Source organism: Salvelinus alpinus, chromosome 6 (assembly GCF_045679555.1).
Source record: "Salvelinus alpinus chromosome 6, SLU_Salpinus.1, whole genome shotgun sequence".
NCBI classification, from domain to species: Eukaryota; Metazoa; Chordata; class Actinopteri; order Salmoniformes; family Salmonidae; genus Salvelinus; species Salvelinus alpinus.
In genome coordinates this window covers 66,660,693-66,685,933 of record NC_092091.1, presented here as the reverse complement: position 1 = coordinate 66,685,933, position 25,241 = coordinate 66,660,693, and the positions used below count along the sequence as shown (strand labels likewise).

The 25,241-nt window shown below is 45.0% G+C and overlaps 1 protein-coding gene across 2 annotated transcripts in view; it reads right to left on the bottom strand.

Moving 5' to 3' along the window:
* The window catches only part of nr3c2 (nuclear receptor subfamily 3, group C, member 2), a 110,328-nt gene that overhangs the window by 20,304 nt on the left and 64,783 nt on the right, over positions 1 to 25,241 (bottom strand). The window contains exons 3-6 of one of the 2 annotated variants that reach the window (XM_071407456.1): positions 24,628 to 24,764; positions 6,609 to 6,725; positions 5,339 to 5,698; positions 3,338 to 3,482 (exon numbers count right to left, since the gene is read on the bottom strand). In XM_071407456.1, the coding sequence (XP_071263557.1) occupies positions 3,338 to 3,482; positions 5,339 to 5,698; positions 6,609 to 6,725; positions 24,628 to 24,764 (759 nt within the window). The remainder of the gene's footprint in view (positions 1 to 3,337; positions 3,483 to 5,338; positions 5,699 to 6,608; positions 6,726 to 24,627; positions 24,765 to 25,241) is intronic. The other variant, XM_071407457.1, reaches the window with a different exon arrangement.

The following is a 25,241-nucleotide window of genomic DNA, read 5'->3' as shown; positions in this document are numbered from 1 at the left end:
TTCCTCCTCGAAGACTAGAGATGAACAAGCTGCTTCCTCCTCGAGGACTAGAGATGAACAAGCTGCTTCCTCCTCGAGGACTAGAGATGAAGAAGCTGCTTCCTCCTCGAGGACTAGAGATGAAGAAGCTGCTTCCTCCTCGAGGACTAGAGATGAAGAAGCTGCTTCCTCCTCGAGGACTGGAGATGAAGAAGCTGCTTCCTCCTCGAGGACTGGAGATGAAGAAGCTGCTTCCTCCTCGAGGACTGGAGATGAAGAAGCTGCTTCCTCCTCGAGGACTGGAGATGAAGAAGCTGCTTCCTCCTCGAGGACTGGAGATGAACAAGCTGCTTCCTCCTCGAGGACTGGAGATGAACAAGCTGCTTCCTCCTCGAGGACTGGAGATGAACAAGCTGCTTCCTCCTCGAGGACTGGAGATGAACAAGCTGCTTCCTCCTCGAGGACTGGAGATGAACAAGCTGCTTCCTCCTCGAGGACTGGAGATGAAGAAGCTGCTTCCTCCTCGAGGACTGGAGATGAACAAGCTGCTTCCTCCTCGAGGACTGGAGATGAACAAGCTGCTTCCTCCTCGAGGACTGGAGATGAACAAGCTGCTTCCTCCTCGAGGACTGGAGATGAACAAGCTGCTTCCTCCTCGAGGACTGGAGATGAACAAGCTGCTTCCTCCTCGAGGACTGGAGATGAACAAGCTGCTTCCTCCTCGAGGACTGGAGATGAACAAGCTGCTTCCTCCTCGAGGACTGGAGATGAACAAGCTGCTTCCTCCTCGAGGACTGGAGATGAACAAGCTGCTTCCTCCTCGAGGACTGGAGATGAACAAGCTGCTTCCTCCTCGAGGACTGGAGATGAACAAGCTGCTTCCTCCTCGAGGACTGGAGATGAACAAGCTGCTTCCTCCTCGAGGACTGGAGATGAACAAGCTGCTTCCTCCTCGAGGACTGGAGATGAACAAGCTGCTTCCTCCTCGAGGACTGGAGATGAACAAGCTGCTTCCTCCTCGAGGACTGGAGATGAACAAGCTGCTTCCTCCTCGAGGACTGGAGATGAACAAGCTGCTTCCTCCTCGAGGACTGGAGATGAACAAGCTGCTTCCTCCTCGAGGACTGGAGATGAACAAGCTGCTTCCTCCTCGAGGACTGGAGATGAACAAGCTGCTTCCTCCTCGAGGACTGGAGATGAACAAGCTGCTTCCTCCTCGAGGACTGGAGATGAACAAGCTGCTTCCTCCTCGAGGACTGGAGATGAACAAGCTGCTTCCTCCTCGAGGACTGGAGATGAACAAGCTGCTTCCTCCTCGAGGACTGGAGATGAACAAGCTGCTTCCTCCTCGAGGACTGGAGATGAACAAGCTGCTTCCTCCTCGAGGACTGGAGATGAACAACAACAACGTCTCTATAGAGCGGCAGACGGGTTAGTTTCTCTACTCGTCGATATAGAGCGACAGACGGGTTAGTTTCTCTACTCGTCGATATAGAGCGACAGACGGGTTAGTTTCTCTACACGTCTCTATAGAGCGACAGACGGGTTAGTTTCTCTACTCGTCTCTATAGAGCGACAGACGGGTTAGTTTCTCTACTCGTCTCTATAGAGCGACAGACGGGTTAGCTTCTCTACTCGTCTCTATAGAGCGACAGACGGGTTAGTTTCTCTACACGTCTCTATAGAGCGACAGACGGGTTAGTTTCTCTACACGTCTCTATAGAGCGACAGACGGGTTAGTTTCTCTACACGTCTCTATAGAGCGACAGACGGGTTAGTTTCTCTACTCGTCTCTATAGAGCGACAGACGGGTTAGTTTCTCTACTCGTCTCTATAGAGCGACAGACGGGTTAGTTTCTCTACTCGTCTCTATAGAGCGGCAGACGGGTTAGTTTCTCTACACGTCTCTATAGAGCGGCAGACGGGTTAGTTTCTCTACACGTCTCTATAGAGCGGCAGACGGGTTAGTTTCTCTACACGTCTCTATAGAGCGGCAGACGGGTTAGCTTCTCTGCTCTACACGTCTCTATAGAGCGACAGACGGGTTAGCTTCTCTGCTCTACACGTCTCTATAGAGCGACAGACGGGTTAGCTTCTCTTTTCTACACGTCTCTATAGAGCGACAGACGGGTTAGTTTCTCTACACGTCTCTATAGAGCGACAGACATGTTAGCTTCTCTGCTCTACACGTCTCTATAGCGCGACAGACAGGTTCGTTTCTCTACACGTCTCTATAGAGCGACAGACAGGTTAGCTTCTCTGCTCTACACGTCTCTATAGAGCGACAGACAGGTTAGTTTCTCTACACGTCTCTATAGAGCGACAGACAGGTTAGCTTCTCTGCTCTCCACGTCTCTATCTCTACAGGGACATGCTATAGCCTTCCTCCTAACTGGGGACCTTGGCCTGATACCATGGTCAGTCACTGACACACTGGGGATAGTGGGGACACTAGGGTGACATGCAGGTTTTCGTGACAGAGCACTGTGGACATTCCAGCCAACATCCAGGCCATGCAGTAAATCAAGTTGGTGTAGGATACGTCTCATGGGGATCGTCACCCAGAATACCTGGACCATCTGTCATATAGACAGGCAGTTCCACTGCAACTGCGTCACACACAGGCGTTTCAGAAGTTCTTAGAATATGTATCAGCAGCACATGCTTAGGAAGACATCTACTGTAGTTAACTTCATGATCATAGATGGAATTAGTTCAATGATAGAATGTAACTTTCTCATTTTACTTTACATGTAATGACATTGTATCCAAACATACTTGGTCTCTGCAATGACTTCATTATTGTCTGTCTTTTGTTTGTGTGTGCCGGGAAACATTGCATTGAAGTCCTTCTTTTACAAAATCAAATAAGCCAACTATCAATTCCACTCCATCTGGGCGTGATGCACTTTCCCTATCCACCTGTAGGGGCCAGTATTCTCCCTCTGCCCTGGCCCTGTCCAGGTCCCATACCATTACCCTCCACTTCAATGCACCAGTCATGCACTACAGCTCCAATACGCAGCTGCCCCATATACATTTCCTCTTCCTGTTCAAATATATTAGAGCGTATCACATGCCCCATTGACTCCCCGCTCCGCTCTGATCAACTGTGCTCTGGGGATCGAGGAGACGTTTAGAGGTACAAAAGCCTTTGCTTTAGGGAGCAGGGTTATCCGACTATCAGTCAGAAGACACTGAGCAGTTTTTTTCAAGCCCGTCGTCACTCTGAGAGAAGTAGGAGGAACTATGGAATTGCCGTTTGGCTTTGTTTGGGACTCTAACTTTTTTTTCTGAATACTGCATATCTGTAAAGTGTGGCGTGCGAGACGACTAGGTCGGTGGTCGACAGACTTACTCGTTGAAGACGAGGTCGGGGGCGAAGTAGAGCATCTGTCCGTTGGTGTGTTTGTAGGACCTCCAGCTGAGACTGAAGGAGGACAGACACATCCAAGAGTACTGGATCAGGGTGATTTGGTCCTCTATGGGCAGGCCCCGGAAACCTGGGAGAGAGAGAGAGGACCATTATTGATGTGATATGAGGACAATGTTTGATTTGGCAATGAAAGTCCCTGAAGTCCACTGTTAATGAAGGCTATTGAATCGAGGGGGCTGATGGGAAGGGAAACGGTGAGAGGTAGTGAGTCTTAAATTGAGTACAGTAGTGAATGCAGGACCAGTGACATACCTAGAGAGACACAGGTACAACAACCCATGAGGCATCCACCCAGTCTTTCTCTCTCTCTCTCTGTCATGTGTGTGTGTGTGTGTGTATACACATATGGCAAGGTGCCTAGCAGCACCAATATTTGTTCAGACATGAACAAACCGCTGCAGAGTATTCGCCCGGTGTTTTACACAAAATCCCCCAAGGCTTCTAATTATTGGCCTGTTGTCTATGTGGGCCCTTAAATAGACTAACGGGAAAGTTGCCAATCTCTCACTCCAACTTTATACAGAACATTACATGTAAACTCTTCCTCATTCTATAATGCATAGTCCCAACGAGGTTGCGGATGCTGCAACTGAAAGTGACTTATCAGAGCTTAGGTACTATTCCAGGCTTTGCATGTCAGTCGTCAGCCATGCAACCGCTGCCAAGCCCGCGATGTGTCACGGTATCAATTCATTGTTGAATTAGTGTGTGGGTTGTATTGCTGGCTACGCCTGTGGCGTTTTTTTTTAAAGGACTCCAAGCTCTTGATTCAAATAACTGGCTTACTGTACATCAATGGTGCTCCCTGGAAGAATCTATAGCTGGGTCTAAGATGCTTATTAAAAGATTAACTTTTCGGTCGCCCATCAAAGTGCTTGAAGACTGAAGACACTCAACAAGTCAATAGTGTTTACAGTGACTACAGTACAGGATGCTGCACACAGCATATACTAGGCTTCCTGTGTACTGTGGCACTGTACTGTCCAGTACAAGGCTTGTTTATAGTCTACAGCAGCCATGTAGCGCAAAGCAATCTGCCTTATTAGTGCGAGTCTTCTGGAGTTGAGCTTCTGAGCTTTATTAGCAGAGCTAAGTCCAAATGTAAACTGAATGCAGTGGAACTTTCAAAGTCAGAGAGAGACTCGGAGAGAGGGACAGGGGAGAGAGAGGGGCTGGTTTCCACCTACTGTGTCTTTCTATTTATACGTCCGGATACGGCAAGCAGACACCCTGGAAGAGGTATCAAATATTTGCAATACAGCAAATTAAACAGCATCAAAGAGGTACCTGTGACTGTGGCATCTTTTGAATATTTCACCAACTGACAGTTTTTAGGAACTTACCTCTTTAAAAAACAAATGGTATATTAAAGTAAAATTTTGCGTAAACGAGTTCAATTTACATTTTTTTTATAAAAGGCTGATGAATGTAAATTAGCTCTGTTACCAAATCTTAAATCTTGATTACATTTTGGCTTTAAATAGGATGCTATCGCTAATCTCATTAAAGCATTGCGGAATAATTTCCTAACGAGATCGGGAAAATTACTGCCGAATATATTCAGAAGACGCAAATGTTAATAATACCACACCATGTCAAAATATCCCTTGAGTATAAAATACATGATAGTGATTTCTCCTAACAGCCAATACGCCCACTCGAGAGATTTACCCATGTCTCTGCCCCCAAGCATTTAGAACGGAATAGGATCGGAATAAGTTGACTCTAGACATTTATCTGTTTCAGATGTCCCCATCAAAGATATTACTGTATAGGAAAGGAAGCCACTCTTCCTTACATCTGTACCGCCCAATCCCATCTAGAACCCCCATATCTGTCTAACCTGGAAGTAGTTTGGCCTCCTTCACCAAAGCCATCAAAAATATTAGGGAAAAAAAGGAAGATACTGTATCTCACTCTAACCTGGAAGTACTTTGGCCCACTTGACCACGCGGATCATCTGTTTCCCAGCCAGCTGGTTGAGGCTGGACAGCAGGTGGTCGGTGGTGTCAGGCTGGGTGTTGTCGTAGCCCGCAAACACCACCTCTGGCTCAATCAGCTCCAACACGCTGCAGATGGACGGGGGCAGGTATGGGGTCACCAGCCCACCTCCAGGGCCGTGGGGCACCAGGGCGTTAGTGGGGCTGGTGCTCAGCTCCTTCTCTCCCGAGGATAAGTACCCCCCTCCACCTCCAGATCCAGGGCACGTCTGCCCCCCCTCCTTGGTGGGGGTTGAGTCTTCGTTCACACCCTTCAGCTTGCCTAGCTTCTTAGACTTCCGCGCTGTAGGGAGGAAGAGAGAATGATGCTCCAACTTAAAGTAGAACTTATCATGATGTTTCTGCATTGTGGTGTTTCAAAATGTTCTGTTGACAGAGAGCAGGTAAAGTAGTGTACGTACTGAAGTAGCTACAAATATTCAAGCTGAATTTGAGCATAACTTTGTTTGACAATTGTTGGACTTTTGGAAGCTAAGTGTCATTTTGACCATTCCATAAGGTGGTGCACAATTGGCCCAGCATCGTCAGGGTTAGGGGAGTGTGTGGCTAGGGGAGTGTGTGGCTGGGGTAGGCCGTCATTGTAAAATAAGAATTTGTTCTTAACTGACTTGCCTAGTTAAATCAAAAATTCAAATAAAATATTCTATCGGCACTTTGATTTCTGTTTGTCAGATGTAGTAGTGCTCAAGATATCCTAACAGAACTGTTTTCTGCCTCTCTCCAGGGACATTGTAACTTTGGGGGAAAGTATGTTAGGAAGTGAATCAGGATTTGGAGACTGTCCACCTTTGACAAAGTACAGTAAGGAAAACATTTGTTCTGTATATTGCAATAGCGGTAAAACGGAAAACCTTCTTTGCTGTATAAGCAAGTCTATTTTGGTTCCCTGGCAGTATCCAAACTCTGTATCACACGTTAATACTGGCCTGCAAACTGTACTTGGCTGTGTATTCTGTAATGATACAGAAAGTCTCAAAGTAGCACCAATTCGACGACAATTTTACGACTAGTCGGGTACCGACATATTTCACAGGTTCCTGCCATTGAACCTGCCTATGATCAGACTAGGAATCTGATTGGCCGCTCAGCAATAATAGCCCTTAGTCCTAGAAAGCACACATTCCCTTGGAATAGGGTGTTATTTTAGATGTATAGGTTCAGATTTAGGATGTCTGGCATTTATGATTCCGTACCTCCGAGATTCATCCCGGCTTGGAGACACTTCCGTACTCGACAGGCCGGACAGTTTTTCCTCCGGATCTTATCGATGATACAGTCATTCCTTCCGGCACACAGGTAGTTGTGCTGGCCTTAACACACACAGACAGGAAGACAGGAAGTTTAATAGTGAAACAAACGCTGAGAAACAAGACAGAAGGAAGCTGAAACATATGGAGGACAATAGGATAACTTACAGATGTAGGATCTTAATTTGATCACCCTATTGCAGGAAAACGTTGTGTACTTAATGTTTAAAAATGCTTCTGAAGTCATTTACACTTTGATACTTCAGATTTGATTTTCCCTAACGAACAACTTATCAACCCCAACAAAAATGTCCATTAATTATAATCAACATGAAATTCTGTTGGCGGGATTATTTTCCTGCTGTAAACAACTGTCTCAAATTAAGATCCTGCATCTGTACTCAAATGCATTGGAGACTTTCCATAACATACTGTAACAACCTAAAATACCAAGAAATATTGATACCTTAAGCCATTCTTGCACATAGACATATACAGTACATATACTGAGGACTTCCTCAACTGGCCAGTATGGTCTCATGATATGAATACTACATCCATAGAAACGTAGGCTTTACAATTGACTGCACATAACATCAAATGGGATTATTCCACTAGAACTATAAATAGTCACTAATGGTGTCTCTGTATGGTACATGGGTACTATATCTAAACACGAGTGTGGTTGGCTGAGGCATTGGTTGTGTGTGTGTCCGTGTGTCTCTCTCTCTCTCTCTCTCTGACTAGTGCCTGGGCTTATCCAGTCTCTGACAGTGACGCTAACAGGCCGAGAATCCTCCTCTGCCTCCCTGCCTCCCTGCCTAGCCCACAGCTAAACCAAATGATCTCCTGTTTCAGAGAGCCAGCTTCCGCTCCACTGGACCAGCACTGTACGTCTCCTCCTCCTCCTCTTCCTCTCCTCTATTCACCCACCCCTCTCTTCTTTTCCTCTCTACACGTCCGCCAGCCTCAGTGCCACACGCGCCCACACACACACACATTCGTTCCCCAGGCCAGGGACGGCCAGCTCAGCACGCCTGCGCCGCACCACGGAAGCAATACATACACAAACACTGTGACTGACATACACACACACTGACCCGAGCTATGGCCCGAAAACCTTCACTATGGTATGTCACAGCCACAGGGAGTGGCCAAGCGAGATGCACTGAGTACAGCCAGAAAACAGGATGCAGTGACATTAGTTCACTACATTTCATCTGATGATGACAAAGTCTGTGTGTCTACGTAAGTGGGGGTGTGCGTACGTGCCACAGGAGGTTGGTGGGACCTTAATTGGGGAGGACGGGCTCCATTTGCTCCAGTTCAGCCATTATGAGCTGTCCTCCCCTCAGCAGCCTCCACTGGTACATGCATGTGTGTTTTTGTGTGAGTGCCTACTGTACGTGCGTACCTGCATGCATACTCGTTTCTGAGCATGTGTGTGGGAGTGTTGGCATGCAAGCATATTGCTGCATTGGCCTTCTGTGTGCATGCATGCATGACTGTGCGTCAATGTACAGTACGTGTGACCATACTGTGTGTGTGAAGCTCCCCAGTGTGTGTGTAGTCTGATCTCTGCCAGGGGAAAGTGGAGGGGGGAGAGGAGAGAATGGAGGAGAGGAGAGGCAGCAGCTGTAGCTAGGTCTAGCTCCCTCCAGTCCTCCACTATTTCTGTCTAAATCACATGACTCTTACATAAGCCCATTTTTCTTGCTCTAAAAAACAGTAAACTGCGACACAGGAAATGCACAACGCTAACCCCACCCCCCCTCCTGCCCTCTTCCCGCCCCCTCACTGGATGGTTCAGACTCTGAAAAAAGGAAAACTTGTCTTGGAGCCCTTCTATCCAGTGTCCAGCTCATTCCCATGAATCCTGTTCATCATTGTCAGAAAGTTACACACTCCAAATTGTGTGTGTGTGTGCATGTACAGTTCCTGTATGTATTGGTGGGTGAGTGTGGATTTTGTGTTTCTCAACATTTACAAAAGGTGTTTGCTGATAAGTGATAAAACCCTTTTCCAGGGATTTAGCCCCGTACACTTTATATGAACTGGACAAATATTGTTTATCCTCATCGGCTCTACAGAGAATCTATTCGTTCACATACTTAGAAACTCAACTTACTCCAACAGATTTCCCCATTTCCAGATTCATCACTTAGTCCTCCACTATAATAAATATGAAGATGGCTGCCATCTACTAGGCTCTTAACCAACCATGCTTGTTTTGTACATAATGTTGCTGCTACCATCTCTTAAGACCGAAAAGAGCTTTTGGACATCAGAACGGCGATTACTCACCTCAGATTAGACGAAGAGTTTTTCTTCATTGAGTCGGACGGGAGTGAGACTACAGACACCCGACCAGGCCCAGATCCCCAGCTGACGCTGGAGAAGGAAACTGAGATTTCGCGGAAAAAGATCAGAGTGCCTTATGAAGATCAGGCAAGGAGTGGCTAATCTGCCTTTGCCTTCCGTCCTGCTAGCTAACGTTCAATCGCTGGAAAATAAATGGGACGAACTGAAAGCACGTATATCCTACCGACGGGACATTAAAAACTGTACTATCTTATGTTTCACCGAGTCGTGGCTGAACGACGACATTAAGAACATACAGCTAACGGGTTATACACTCAATCAGCAGGACAGAACAGCAGCCTCTGGTAAGACATGGGCCGGGAGCCTATGCATATATGTAAACAACAGCTGGTGCACGATATCTAAGGAAGTCTCAAGGTTTTGCTCGCCTAAGGTAGAGCATCTCATGATAACCTGTAGACCACATTATCTACCTACAGAGTTTTCATCTGTATTTGTTGTAGCTGTCTACATACCAACACAGACCGATGCTGGCACTAAAACCGCACTCGATGAGCTGTATACCGCCATAAGCAAACAGGAAAACTTTCATCCGGAGGCGGAGCTCCTAGTGGCCTGGGACTTTAATGCAGGGAAACTTAAATCAGTTTTACCTCATTTCTAGCAGCATGATAAATGTGCAACCAGAGGGGGGGGGGGGGGGGGGGGATTCTAGACCCCCTTCACTCCACACACAGAGACGTGTACAAAGCTCTCCCTCGCCCTCCATTTGGCAAGTCTGAACATAATTCTATCCTCCTGATTCCTGCTTACAAGCAAAATTAAAGCAGGAAGCACCAGTGATTCGGTCTATAAAAAAAGTGGTCAGATGAAGAAGATGCTAAACTACAGGACTGTTTTGCTATCACAGACTGGAACATGTTCCGGGACTCTTCCGATTGCATTGAGGAGTACACCACATCAGTCACTGGCTTTATCAATAAGTGCATCAAGGACGTCATCCCCACAGTGCCTGTATGTACATACCCCAACCAGAAGCCATGGATTACATGCAACATTCGCACAGAGCTAAAGGGTAGAGCTGCCGTTTTCAAGGAGCGGGACTCTAACTCTGAAGCTTATAAGAAATCCCGCTATGCCCTCTGACGAACCATCAAACAGGCAAAGCGTCAATACAGGACTAAAATCGAATCGTACTACACCGGCTCCGACACTTGTCGGATGTGGCAGGGCTTGCAAACTATTACAGACTACAAAGGGAAGCTCAGCTGAGAGCTGCCCAGTGACATGAGCCTATCAGATGAGCTAAATAACTTCTATGCTCGCTTCGAGGCAAGTAACACTGAAACATGCATGAGAGCACCAGCTGTAACGAACGACTGTGTGATCATGCTCTCAGTAGCCAATGTGAGTAAGACCTTTCAACAGGTCAACATTCACAAGGCTGCAGGGCCAGACGGATTACCAGGAGGTGTACTCCGAGCATGCGCTGACCAACTGGCAACTGTCTTCACTGACATTTTCAACCATAGTCCCTGTGCTCAAGAACACTAAGGTAACCTGCCTAAATGACTACCGACCCGTAGCACTCACTTCTGTAGCCATGAAATGCTTTGAAAGGCTGGTCATGGCTCACATAAACACCATTATCCCAGAAACCCTAGACCCACTCCAATTTGCATACCGCACCAACAGATCCACAGATGATGCAATCTCTATTCCACTCCACACTGCCCTTTCGCACCTGGACAAAAGGAACACCTGTGTGAGAATGCTATTCATTGACTACAGCTCAGCGTTCAACACCACAGTGCCCTAAAAGCTCATCACTAAGCTAAGAACCCTGGAACTAAACACCTCCCTCTGCACCTGGATCCTGGACATCCTGATGGGCCGCCCCCAGGTGGTAAGGGTAGATAACAACACATCCTCCACGCTGATCCTCAACACGGGGGCCCCTCACAGGTGCGTGCTCAGTCCCCTCCTGTACTCCCTGTTCACTCATGACTGCCATGCCAGGCACGACTCCAACACCATTACGTTTGCTGATGACACAACAGTGGTAGGCCTGATCACCGACAATGATGAGACAGCCTATAGGGAAGAGGTCACAGACCTGACCGTGTGGTGCAAGGACAACAACCTCTCCCTCAACGTGATCAAGACAAAGGAGATGATTGTGGACTACAGGAAAAGGAGGACCGAGAACACCCCCATTCTCATCGACGGGGCTGTAGTGGAGTGGGTCGAGAGTTTCAAGATCCTTGGTGTCCACATCACCAACAAACTAACATAGTCCAAGCACACCAAGACAGTCGTGAAGAGGGCACGACAAAACCTATTCCCCCTCAGGAGACTGAAAAGATTTGGCATGGGTCCTCAGATCCTCAAAAGGTTCTACAGCTGCACCATCAAGAGTATCCAGACTGGTTGCATCACTGCCTGGTATGGCAACTGCTCGGCCTCCGACCGCAAGGCAGAGGGTAGTGCGCACGGCCCAGTACATCACCTGGGCCAAGCTTCCTGCCATCCAGGACCTCTATACCAGGTGGTGTCAGAGGAAGACCCTAAAAATTGTCAGACTCCAGCCACCCTAGTCATAGACTGTTCTTTCTGCTACCGCACGACAAGTGGTACTGGAGCACCAAGTCTAGGTCCAAGAGCCTTCTAAACAACTTCTACCCCCAAGCCATAAGACTCCTGAACAGCTAATCAAATGGCTACCCAGACTATTTGCATTGCTCCCCCCCCCCCTTCTACGCTGCTGCTACTCTCTGTTATTATCTATGCATAGTCACTTTACTAACTCTACCTACATGTACATATTACCTCAATTGCCTCTATACCGGTGCCCCCGCACATACCCCCAGTATGTAGCCCCGCTATTGTTATTTACTGCTGCTCTTTATTTGTTATTCTTATCGCTTACTTTTTGGGGGGTATTTTTTTTTTAAACTGCATTGTTGGTTTAAGGGCTCGTAAGTAAGCATTTCACTAAGGTCTACACCTGTTGTATTTGGCGCATGTGACAAATAAAAATGTATTTGATTTAATCCAAGAAACCATTGACTCTATTTGTACTCCATAAAAGCATTCCTAGAATGTGAATGTGCACTGATGGACACGGTGGGCCATTATGACATCATAATGTTTTCATATACCATGGAACAGATCAAATCAACATTATACTTTTTATAATGATACCAAAAACACATTTTGTACATAGTTTCCTTTCTATAATACTATACTTAAATGCAATATAAAATCTCCTGCAATCATCTTAAAAGGGCTACGGCTACATTACTACTGTAAGTGCTCAAGCAGCTCCAGGAGCGAGAACTCCATTACATGGCAACCAAGGGAGTTCCTGGACGACTCCATTGATGTCTCCTTTATGCTGCATTTGTGACATCAAAATCTGGCAACCGGCCTATGAGCGGACCCTGCCTGTCAACTGGAGCATAAAACGGCTATGGGGATATTACTATGTGGGGAATACTTTGAACAACTCTTTTTTTGGGGGGGGCCCGGGTTGCCAGATACTGAGAACGTCCTTGAAAGAAGAGTCTGAGAGGCCCATGTCCTCCACAGGTTTAGGTCATACAGTACTGCAGCCTTTAAGCACTTCCTATTTAAATAGTCTGAACTTGAGACCGTGGCTCGTGTTTCGTGGTCATAGGTTGTCCGATATCTGTCCCGCATTGAGTGAAGAGGCGTTGTATAAGACACTTGTGTCATTAGGCTAGGCTATATTTAGTGTTTACCAAGCATCACCCTCACACACAACGACAACAGAAATCCTGCCAGTGGTATGTCTATTCTAGCCAGGCAATTTATTTAACCACACATCCAACACATTAGACGCAGCCTTGGCTGCATACAGCTGTGTAACGACTGTTGTTGTTGGATTAAGGCAGTCAGCTCCTAAATGGCTTTCACCAGATAAGAAAATGTTGGAGAATTTGACACAGGCTCAAAAGCACTCATTTGTTTTCAATGACGACGTCTGTCAGTGTTATTTTTCAAAAGAAGTTCTCAACACGTTCCTATTAGATTCATGGTACACCTTGAAGTCATTCAAACACACACACTCTATACATTTTGTACTCAAAGAGAGGGAATAGGCACCCACCAACCAAGTTGATCTGGGTTTCCCATCTACTCCCCATTATCTCAAACTTCTGTTATTTTACCCCAGGCTCACAGCCTTACATATCTCCATGGTCATTATTCTCTCACCGGGACATTCTAATGAGGCCTTATTTCAACATGAAGGTATAGTCTATATCCTTGAAGGTATAGTCTATATCAGACGGCATTCCCAGCCGCGTCCTCAGAGCATGCGCAGACCAGCTGGCTGGTGTGTTTACGGACATATTCAATCAATCCTTATCCCAGTCTGCTGTTCCCACATGCTTCAAGAGGGCCACCATTGTTCCTGTTCCCAAGAAAGCTAAGGTAACTGAGCTAAACGACTACCGCCCCGTAGCACTCACTTCCGTCATCATGAAGTGCTTTGAGAGACTAGTCAAGGACCATATCACCTCCACCCTACCGGACACCCTAGACCCACTCCAATTTGCTTACCGACCCAATAGGTCCACAGACGACGCAATCGCAACCACACTGCACACTGCCCTAACCCATCTGGACAAGAGGAATACCCATGTGAGAATGCTGTTCATCGATTACAGCTCAGCATTTAACACCATAGTACCCTCCAAACTCGTCATCAAGCTCGAGACCCTGGGTCTCGACCCCGCCCTGTGCAACTGGGTCCTGGACTTCCTGCCGGGCCGCCCCCAGGTGGTGAGGGTAGGTAACAACATCTCCACCCCGCTGATCCTCAACACTGGGGCCCCACAAGGGTGCGTTCTGAGCCCTCTCCTGTACTCCCTGTTCACCCACGACTGCGTGGCCATGCACGCCTCCAACTCAATCATCAAGTTTGCGGATGACACTACAGTGGTAGGCTTGATTACCAACAACGACGAGACGGCCTACAGGGAGGAGGTGAGGGCCCTCGGATTGTGGTGTCAGGAAAATAACCTCACACTCAACGTCAACAAAACAAAGGAGATGATTGTGGACTTCAGGAAACAGCAGAGGGAGCACCCCCCTATCCACATTGACGGGTCAGTAGTGGAGAAGGTGGAAAGTTTTAAGTTCCTCGGTGTACACATCACGGACAAACTGAATTGGTCCACCCACACAGACAGCGTTGTGAAGAAGGCGCAGCAGCGCCTCTTCAACCTCAGGAGGCTGAAGAAATTCGGCTTGTCACCAAAAGCACTCACAAACTTCTACAGATGCACAATCGAGAGCATCCTGTCGGGCTGTATCACCGCCTGGTACGGCAACTGCTCCGCCCACAACCGTAAGGCTCTCCAGAGGGTAGTGAGGTCTGCAGAACGCACCACCGGGGGCAAACTACCTGCCCTCCAGGACACCTACACCACCCGATGTCATAGGAAGGCCATAAAGATCATCAAGGACAACAACCACCCAAGCCACTGCCTGTTCACCCCGCTTTCATCCAGAAGGCGAGGTCAGTACAGGTGCATCAAAGCCGGGACCGAGAGACTGAAAAACAGCTTCTATCTCAAGGCCATCAGACTGTTAAACAGCCACCACTAACATTTAGCGGCCGCTGCCAACATACTGACTCAACTCCAGCCACTTTAAAAATGGGAATTGATGGAAATTATGTAAAAATGTACCACTAGCCACTTTAAACAATGCCACTTAATATAATGTTTACATACCCTACATTACCCATCTCATATGTATATACTGTACTCTATATCATCTACTGCATCTTGCCATCTTTATGTAATACATGTACCACTAGCCACTTTAAACTATGCCACTTTATGTTTACATACCCTACAGTACTCATCTCATATGTATATACCGTACTCTATACCATCTACTGCATCTTGCCATGCCGTTCTGTACCACCACTCATTCATATATCTTTATGTACATATTCTTTATCCCTTTACACTTGTGTGTGTGTATAAGGTAGTAGTTGTGGAATTGTTAGGTTAGATTACTTGTTGGTTATTACTGCATTGTCGGAACTAGAAGCACAAGCATTTCGCTACACTCGCATTAACATCTGCTAACCATGTGTATGTGACTAATAAAATTTGATTTGATTTGATTTATCAAGTCCCTATTCTAATGTGGTTTTATTTCAACATGAAGGTATAGTCTATATCAAGTCCCCATTCTAATGAGGCTTTATTTCAACATGAAGGTATAGTCTATATCAAGTCCCCATTCTAATGTGGTTTTATTTCAACATGAAGGTATAGTCTATATCAAGTCCCCATTCTAATGAGGCTTTATTTCAACATGAAGGTATAGTCTATATCAAGTCCCCATTCTAATGTGGTTTTATTTCAACATGAAGGTATAGTCTATATCAAGTCCCTATTCTAATGTGGTTTTATTTCAACATGAAGGTATAGTCTATATCCATGAAGGTATAGTCTATATCAAGTCCCCATTCTAATGTGGTTTTATTTCAACATGAAGGTATAGTCCATATCAAGTCCCTATTCTAATGTGGTTTTATTTCAACATGAAGGTATAGTCTATATCAAGTCCCCATTCTAATGTGGTTTTATTTCAACATGAAGGTATAGTCTATATCAAGTCCCCATTCTAATGTGGTTTTATTTCAACATGAAGGTATAGTCTATATCAAGTCCCTATTCTAATGTGGTTTTATTTCAACATGAAGGTATAGTCTATATCAAGTCCCCATTCTAATGTGGTTTTATTTCAACATGAAGGTATAGTCTATATCAAGTCCCTATTCTAATGTGGTTTTATTTCAACATGAAGGTATAGTCTATATCAAGTCCCCATTCTAATGTGGTTTTATTTCAACATGAAGGTATAGTCTATATCAAGTCCCCATTCTAATGTGGTTTTATTTCAACATGAAGGTATAGTCCATATCAAGTCCCTATTCTAATGTGGTTTTATTTCAACATGAAGGTATAGTCTATATCAAGTCCCCATTCTAATGTGGTTTTATTTCAACATGAAGGTATAGTCTATATCAAGTCCCTATTCTAATGTGGTTTTATTTCAACATGAAGGTATAGTCTATATCAAGTCCCCATTCTAATGTGGTTTTATTTCAACATGAAGGTATAGTCCATATCAAGTCCCTATTCTAATGTGGTTTTATTTCAACATGAAGGTATAGTCTATATCAAGTCCCCATTCTAATGTGGTTTTATTTCAACATGAAGGTATAGTCTATATCCATGAAGGTATAGTCTATATCAAGTCCCCATTCTAATGTGGTTTTATTTCAACATGAAGGTATAGTCTATATCAAGTCCCTATTCTAATGTGGTTTTATTTCAACATGAAGGTATAGTCTATATCCATGAAGGTATAGTCTATATCAAGTCCCTATTCTAATGTGGTTCTATTTCAACATGAAGGTATAGTCTATATCAAGTCCCCATTCTAATGTGGTTTTATTTCAACATAAAGGTATAGTCTATATCAAGTCCCCATTCTAATGTGGCTTTATCTCAACATGAAGGTATAGTCTATATCAAGTCCCCATTCTAATGTGGTTTTATTTCAACATGAAGGTATAGTCTATATCAAGTCCCCATTCTAATGTGGTTTTATTTCAACATGAAGGTATAGTCTATATCAAGTCCCCATTCTAATGTGGTTTTATTTCAACATGAAGGTATAGTCCATATCAAGTCCCTATTCTAATGTGGTTTTATTTCAACATGAAGGTATAGTCTATATCCATGAAGGTATAGTCCCCATTCTTTAACCTACCTCTCCATCCTCCCCTCTCACACACGCCTCATCTAGTGGTCGATGTTCTCTTGGACCTCCATCATTTGATTTATTAGGATCCCCATTAGTCAACGCCAATGGTGACAGCTAGTCTTACTGGGGTCCAACACATAGCGAAAAAGGCATCACAGACAAAATACTTTACAGTTGACATACATTTAATAACATGAACATGAAAGACAATATAACTGATTTCTATTTGGAAGGAAGGAGCAGCGTTCTTTTATAGAGCGGTTTTGAAAATGAACATTTCCGGCAGCGGGCCAAAACAAACGTGACTTCTCTTCCAACCAAATCAGAAAGTGCTTCAGAACCTGTTTCTGGGGCTAATAGTTACACATATACAACCCTCTTGGATTTCCCAACTGCCCTGTCTGTCACAACGGTGTACGCATGATTTGCTGTTTTTATAGTCACCTGACTGACCGCCTATCCTAAAGGTTAACCCAGTAACCACGGCAACCACATCCGCCCCTACAGGTTGAACTTCCCGCTTTACCATGACAACCACAGTGCTTAGTCCCTCTATTGGAATTCTACTATTTGTGATGCAATAATTCAACAGTCTATGTAATGACATGCATACTGTAGGTGTAGGATAATTGGCACACTTGCATATTTAGCATAATATAGACGTACGCAATTTAATCTGGCTTGGTGTTGTAGGTACAGTCACACAACTTTAATTTCAGATACATATCAGTCATAACACAAAAAAAAATATTTTCTTCAAAAACGTTCTGCAAAGCATAGTCACAACACCAATACACACATCAACAGTACACACACACACCCCACACCACAACTGTATCAACACTGTCCCTATCAACCACAAACCAATGGGCCAGTGATAACATTGATAAAGCTCATCTGATTGGCCTGGCGGTGTTATTTGGTTAAACACTTAAGGTGTATCCTACCCAGCGACCCAGCGCTCGGAACACTCTTTGCATTGATGTCAAAGAACAAAGGTATCAGCCTGGAAGAGGAAGTAGATGGGTGGTGATTGAGGCCTTTAGTGCCACGGGGCAACGAGGGCATGAGTGGCTCCACACACACACACATCTATGTGGGTCATCTCAGGTCAGGTTGAGTTAAGGACACAGAGGAAACACGGAGGGACCGGTCCGTCTGTTGGCTAGATATTAACTGGCACTCACAGTTACGATACATCCGCATAGCACTGCCATAGATCTATTATACAATGGACTAGGACTGCTTCTAAGACTGCTACCTACCATTCATCTAAGCTGCACAATACTAGAATGAACCAATTAATAATAACTGGCAACCACTGATACAGTAGGCTCATTTGGGTCTGGAGCTGGACAAGTTGAAGAAGGCCTGCCGTAGGCCTACATCCACATAGCACTGTTTAAAAGGCCTTTACAATAAACCAGGACTGCTACTAAGGTGACTAGCATTCAGAGGATAGACAATAGTTGAATGAACCTTGGGTAACCCTAGTACTTGGCCTACTTACTCATGTTGCTAAACCAATTACTATAATCTGCAAAAAAATATATAGTATTCAGGCCTAGTGTTTTATCACTGCATCATCCACAGCTGTTGTTGCCTGCAACATTTAATTAATACAACTGTGGTGTGAAAAGGTTCGGCTTCCATTAATGACACAATTACTTTTAATTATCTAGCATAATTACTAGGCTTAAGGAAATTCTGCACCCTCAGTCAGTCACTGTCTGGCCTCGTTCACTAATTACGTTGACAGTCGTTAATGGGGTCAAGGGGAGGGCACTGTCGTCATGGATTATATAGGTGTCTATAGGCTCTAATACAGGTGCCTGATCAAAAACTGCTTTCACTGGGTGTCTTGGTAACTTGCATTTCTCGTGGACAGACAGGTAAATATAAATGTTACGAGCATCTGACCTACAGTAATTAGGCAAGATTTTAGTTCTGGGTTTACCGAGATTAAGGTAACCTTAACGAAGTGGGTCAAACACAACCTAAGAGGTGGTCTTAATGACTTACTGTTAGTTTATGTAACGTTGTTAGTATGGATTAGATTGCTATAATGCCTGCTTTGATATAATCCATGATTGCTTACTTCACCTTACCTTACGTTAAAGGGACAAGTGGTGTTCATTGTATGGTACAACTTGGATAAATATACCATTTTGGAACACCATGCTTATTGTTATGATGGGTATTAACCGGTTATTCTGCATATAGCATGACTAATTCATATAAAATATATCAGAGTAGTCAAAGGACATCACATCCCTATAAAATGTGAAAATGCATATAGCATGACTGTAATAAATATACATTACATCAATGTATGTTTACTGTAAGTCTGATGGAAGGACATGTATGCCATTCGTCTGAGAAGGACTGAGACGGGGACTGAGTCTAATAAATGGCTGGGTTTCAGATACTGTTATATGAGACAACCTGAAGGCACCCAGTCCAGCTAGAGTAGGTGGGAGGAGGCATCACATCTGATTGGAGCACAGCCCTGTCTGTAAAAATATAAAACATCTGATTGGAGCCCAGACCTGTCAGTCAAAATATAAACCATCTAATTGGAGCACGGACCTGCCAGTCAAAATATAAACCATCTGATTGGAGCACGGACTTGCCAGTCAACTCATAAACAGTACCATTCGTGTCCTCAGATGAACTTTTCCACTGATGCCCGAAGAGAGAGAGACAGAGAGAGAGAGAGAATGAGAGGGAGCGTTAGAGAGAGAGAGAGCTTTACATCCGTGTAATGCTAACCATCCCCATGCCACATACTGCAATACTATACACGGCTAGCCTGTAACACGGTTGAACAGTTTCACAGTAGACCTTTGAGTTCAATAAAGTAAAAGCCAGTAAAATAATAAGTGATGGAATAAAGGAACTGTACTGAATATTATTAAACAGAACGGTATGCCAAACCACTGATGACATGTGAATAATAAGCTAGTAGCACTCAACAGTTAGTCTTCCAGACCAGAAAGGGGATGTGTCCCAAATGGCACCCTATTTATTATACTGCACTAGTTTTGACCAGAGCCCTATGCACTGTTTAGGAAATAAGGTGCCGTTTGAGACGCAGCCCAGAGCAGCAGTCCACATGGAGTGGTTTACAGAGCCCAGCTGTCTTGTATCAACACACTGTCTCAGGGATGACTTCAGGGATAGGGGAGGGGTAGGGATAAGGGAGGGGAGGAATAGGGGAGGGGTAGTGGAGGGGAGGCTTTAGGGGAGGGGGTAGTAGAGACTAGTTCAATATGTGAAGATGCTTGGTTTGGAAACGTACTGTATCCACACTTTTCTAACCACTTTTATATACATTGTCTGCTATGCTAACTCAATTCAAGTCACGTACAAACCCAATTCCTACGTGAGGTAACAGAGACTACAGTAAGCCTGAAAAGTTAGTTTTGTAGGTACTGTATGAGGTGAAACAACGACCAACAAGGCTCAGAAATGAATGATAATTTGTCTATAACTTTATAGGAGATAATGATTCTACAGCAATACCTCTGGGTGTTATTCATAAGCCACCGTAACCCTTTTCATTTAGCAACAGCTGCTAAGCTCAATAAATGATGCCTTGTGTTCAACTACACAGAGAAGGCTATTTGTCATATCAACTAAATGTATATAAAAAGACAAACGAATTAGTATTAAAATGCATACACCGTTATTCTCTAAATTACTATGGAATATTTATTAATTGAAATGAGAGATCTTTACTTTAAGGGAACAGTTAGTGGGCGAACATTTCCGTAATGAATTAAACATCATCTGGTTTCAGTCTGGTGGGAGGCAGCATGGAGTGGAAAGGGAAAGGGAGATACCTAGTCAGTTGTACAACTGAATGCATTCAAAGAGAGGTGGGGGGCGGGTGGGGGGCCTTAATTGACATCCACGTCATCAGCGCCTGGGGAACAGTGGGTTAACGGCCTTGCTCAGGGGCAGAACGACAGATTTTGACCTTGTCAGCTCGGTGATTCGATCCAGCAACCTTTCGGTTACTGGCCCAATAGGTGTATATACTGTATATGAGAAGTTCCATTGAGATCAGAGTGGTATACTGTTCAGCCGACCACAGTTTAATGCTACACTTACCAAACCACCAAAAACTACCATTCACACAAACCCAGTCCATACCTAGCTTATGTCTAACCCAAAATTATAACCTGAATTATAGATTATATTCCAGTTCCTTCCACTACTCACACACTCCGTAGCATGGTCCCAGACCTGTTTGTACAGTATCGCCTAATCCTGTGGTTATTGCCAATGCCACACAAAGAGATCTGAGACCAGCCTATAGACTCCTCGACTTTGTCATTGAGAGGAAGTGGCCCCTCCCTAGTACACAGGATTTTAATGTGAGCTGACGATGAGTAAAGAATACTAACTAGCTGTGGGTTGTAAATGGGTCTGAGACTCTGGGTCTGTAACTGGGTCTAATGGGCGGAGGCAGTCGGAAGCCGTCGTGCCTGTGAGGCAGCTGGGGGGCGCCTTGACAGAAATTAAACATGGATTATTTCTCCCGTTGTATTGACGTTGTTCTGCAGTCTCCTCTCATAGCTCATTATCAGACTCACAGAGGCCAGGTTTTTCACATTGAGGAAGAGGAGGAGAAGGGACGAGGGGAAGGAGGAGAAGTAGAACGTCTCCTCACGTCCTACTTACACCTCTCCGGAGCTCGGTGCTGACACATCACTTTAGTTTTCTTTCTCTCGCTCTTGGTCCCTCTCTCTCGCTTACTTTCTCTCTCAGCCCCTCCTCTCTGTGTCTGTCTGTGTCCCCCTCTCGCTCTCTCTCATTCTTTCTGTCTGCTTCATTCTCTCACTCTCCCTCCCTTCTATGTCTATTTCTCTGCCCTCTGTCTCTCTCTTTGTAATTCCCCTGTCTTTTTCTCCTACTCTCATTCTATACCCTACCTCTCTTTCCCTCCCCCTTTCTTTCCCACCCCCTCTACCTTTCTTTCCCTCCCCCTCTACCTCTCATCCTCTCTCCCCCACCCTTCCCCTCTTAGCAGCTATGCTGATGTCAGGTAAGGTAAGCGCTAGCTGGGCTCACTACACACATCACAAAGGACACACATACTACAGTGCAAGCAACCTTGATGGCATCAGCCCACTAGTTCACATAGTTTGACCAGGCAGCAGCTGCACCAGAACAGACCCCAGAGTAGTCAGTTCAAACATAATATAGAATACACTACATTACCCACAATTCCTATAGCTTGTAACTAGGCTATTCCACATCTAAGAGAGAGAGTGATGGCCTACAATACCTGACAGTATCAGTTTAGATGTGACACAATCTTCTCCTTAAGTCATTTTAAGGAGTAGGATACTTGTCCGGATGCTTATAAGAAATCTCGCTACACCCTCTGACGAACCATTAAACAGGCAACGCTTCAATAAAGGACTAAGATCGAATCCTACTACACCTCTCTGATGCTTGTCAGATGTGGCAGGTCTTGCAAACTATCACGGATTACAAAGAGAAACCCAGCCGCGAGCCTACGCGCTAAATGCCTTCTATGTTCGCTTCGAGGCTAGCAACACTGAACCATGCATGAGAGCACCAGCTGTTCCGGATGACTGTGTGATCCTGCTCTCCGTAGCCTATGTGAGTAAGACCTTTAAACAGTTTAACATTCACAGACGGATTACCAGGACGCGTACTCAGACCATGCGCTGACCAGCTGGCAAGTGTCTTCCCTTACATTTTCAACCTCTCCCTGACCCAGTCTGTAATACCTACATGTTTCAAGAAGTCCACCATAGTCCCTGTGCCCAAGAAGGCCAAGGTAACCTGTCTAAATTACTATCACCCCGTAGCACTCACATCTGTAGCCATGAAATGCTTTGAAAGGCTGGTCATGGCTCACATCAACACCATCATCCCAGACCCCCTGGACCCTCTCCAATTCTCATACTTCCCCGACAGATCCCCAGATGACGCAATCTCTATTGCACTCCATACTGCCCTTTCCCACCTGGACAAAAGGAACACCTACGTGAGTATGCTGTTCATTGACTACAGGAAACAGAGGGCCGAGAACGCCCCCATTCACATCAACTACCTCGTACCCCTGCACATTGACTTGGTACCGGTATTTCTTGTATATTGTCTCGTTATTTTATTGTTTCCTTTTACATTTTTATTATGATTTCCTTTTACATGTTTTATTCATTTGTCTTACTTTTTAACTCTGCATTGTTAGGAAAGGGCTCGTAAGTAAGCATTTCACGGTCAAGTGTACACCTGTTGTTTTTGGCGCATGTGACAAATACAATTTGATTTGATCATTTGACATGGCTATCTAACACACAGAAAGAGGACATGTTTAGGGGCTAATTGAGCAAGTAAACAAAGCAGCAGTTGTTCCACAGAAATCGCAGCAGTTTCCCATGAGGTAAACAGTCTACAGATTCCTACTGTGTATCCCATTTGGAATTGAATGAGCCTAAAATAAGACTGAATAGGCTTGGGTGATAACACTCTTAACCAACCTCATGTGGCCAACTCTGCTGCCTGCTTTCTGCACAAACAGCTGCGCACACACACACACACACACGCACACGCACACGCACACACACACACACACACACACACACACACACACACACACACACACACACACACACACACACACACACACACACACACACGCACACACACACACACACACACACACACACACACACACACACACACACAAACACACAGATCTTCAGCTGTTATATGTTAACTCTTCCCAGCCCTCCCGGGCACACTCAGAGTGGAATGATATCATTTCTGATCCGATAACCCAGGAGACCTATTCCGGTTTCATAGGGATACATATATTGACTGTTTGTAAATATCATCAAATGAAGATAATTCAATAGGAGTTGACTGTAGTTCCTCAGTTGACTGCTGAAAAAACACCTACCGACTGCCTTGTTGGTGCTTGCCTGCCTCCTCGGAGAGTGTGTGTGTGTGTGTGTGTGTGTGCCCGTGCATGTTTGTGTGTGTGTGAGATTTAGCCCAGCGCCTCACGCTACACACAGAAATGAAAAGCGCATTATGAGTTTTTGTTGATTTTCCCCAGCTAAAACACAGCATAAAGGGCTGTTATGGGAGAAGTATGTAGTTTGTGAGGTTTTTATTACGTTTTCAGTCATCTTAAGCCACAAACTGTACATGCTGAGCAATTTAACCTTATTTGTTTCTGACTGAATCATACATTTATGTTTAAAACTATAAATATTTGACAGGTAATTATCTAAAAGCTCCAAAAATGGAGTCATTCGTAAACACCAGTTTACGACTTTCTTTTAAACTTTACTGGTGTTTTTTTAGACTGACTGGTCTGGTGTCACCTCTCTCTGGGTGAGTATGTTTTGGGTTTGGGCTACTTTGTTGCTAGCTCAGCATTTTCTCCTGGAGGTTATTCCTCTGAGACTATATGGAGACTGGTGTGAGTTAGCCTAGCGCCAGGGCGCTAACTTAACTTAGCATTGAGGTTTCAACCCGCTAATGGAGGGGTTGTGTTTCGCACACAACCAAAATGGCCGACAATTATCTTTAAAGGCCATATCTTCTGACCAGGCATACTTCTGTCACAAACAACTGTACTACTATAGACAGAAAAGCAGATTATAAACAGAAGCTCTTTAAAATGCATGTCACACTTTCTTTAAGACTTTACTTTACACTGTGTCCCATTTGGAGTCTGAGGCCATAGAAGGGAGGGTTCCTCAGACTTCAACAGGAGGCACGTTAGTAAGCACCCAAACCCAGACCCAAACGGAAAGGCATATCATACTTTTCCTACCTTCTACGGCTCTCTTGAAGAAGACCTTGCAGCTGCCGCATGTAACAACCCCGTAGTGACATCCCGATGCCTCGTCCCCGCAAACCAGACACACTTTGGCTGTGGACGACGGGTGTCTCAGCGACGCGCTGAAACAAAAGCACCGAGACGACACAGTTTAGCCTTTAAAGCTGACAAAGTAATTGTTATCCAACAACATCAGAAATGGAGGCCTCTGAGATACTGTGAAACGTTCACATTTTTTACTACGTAAACAGTACATTAGCCGCACAATGTGGCTAACCATGAAGGATCCCTGCCAACTGACAGAAAAGAGAAAGGACTTTGCACTTTTCAAATTTACTGCAGCGAGTTGGAAATGACGCTGACAGAAACACAGAGGAGATGTCTTTAGCTAAGAAAAACATAGGACAGACAAGAGGCTGTGAGGAGGGGTGTGTGTGTTTTTGTCTGTTTGTGTCTGTGTGTGTGTGTGTGTGTGTGTGTGTGTGTGTGTGTGTGTGTGTGTGTGTGTGTGTGTGTGTGTGTGTGTGTGTGTGTGTGTGTGTGTGTGTGTGTGTGTGTGTGTGTGTGTGTGTGTGTGTGCCTGCGTGTGCGTATTTGTG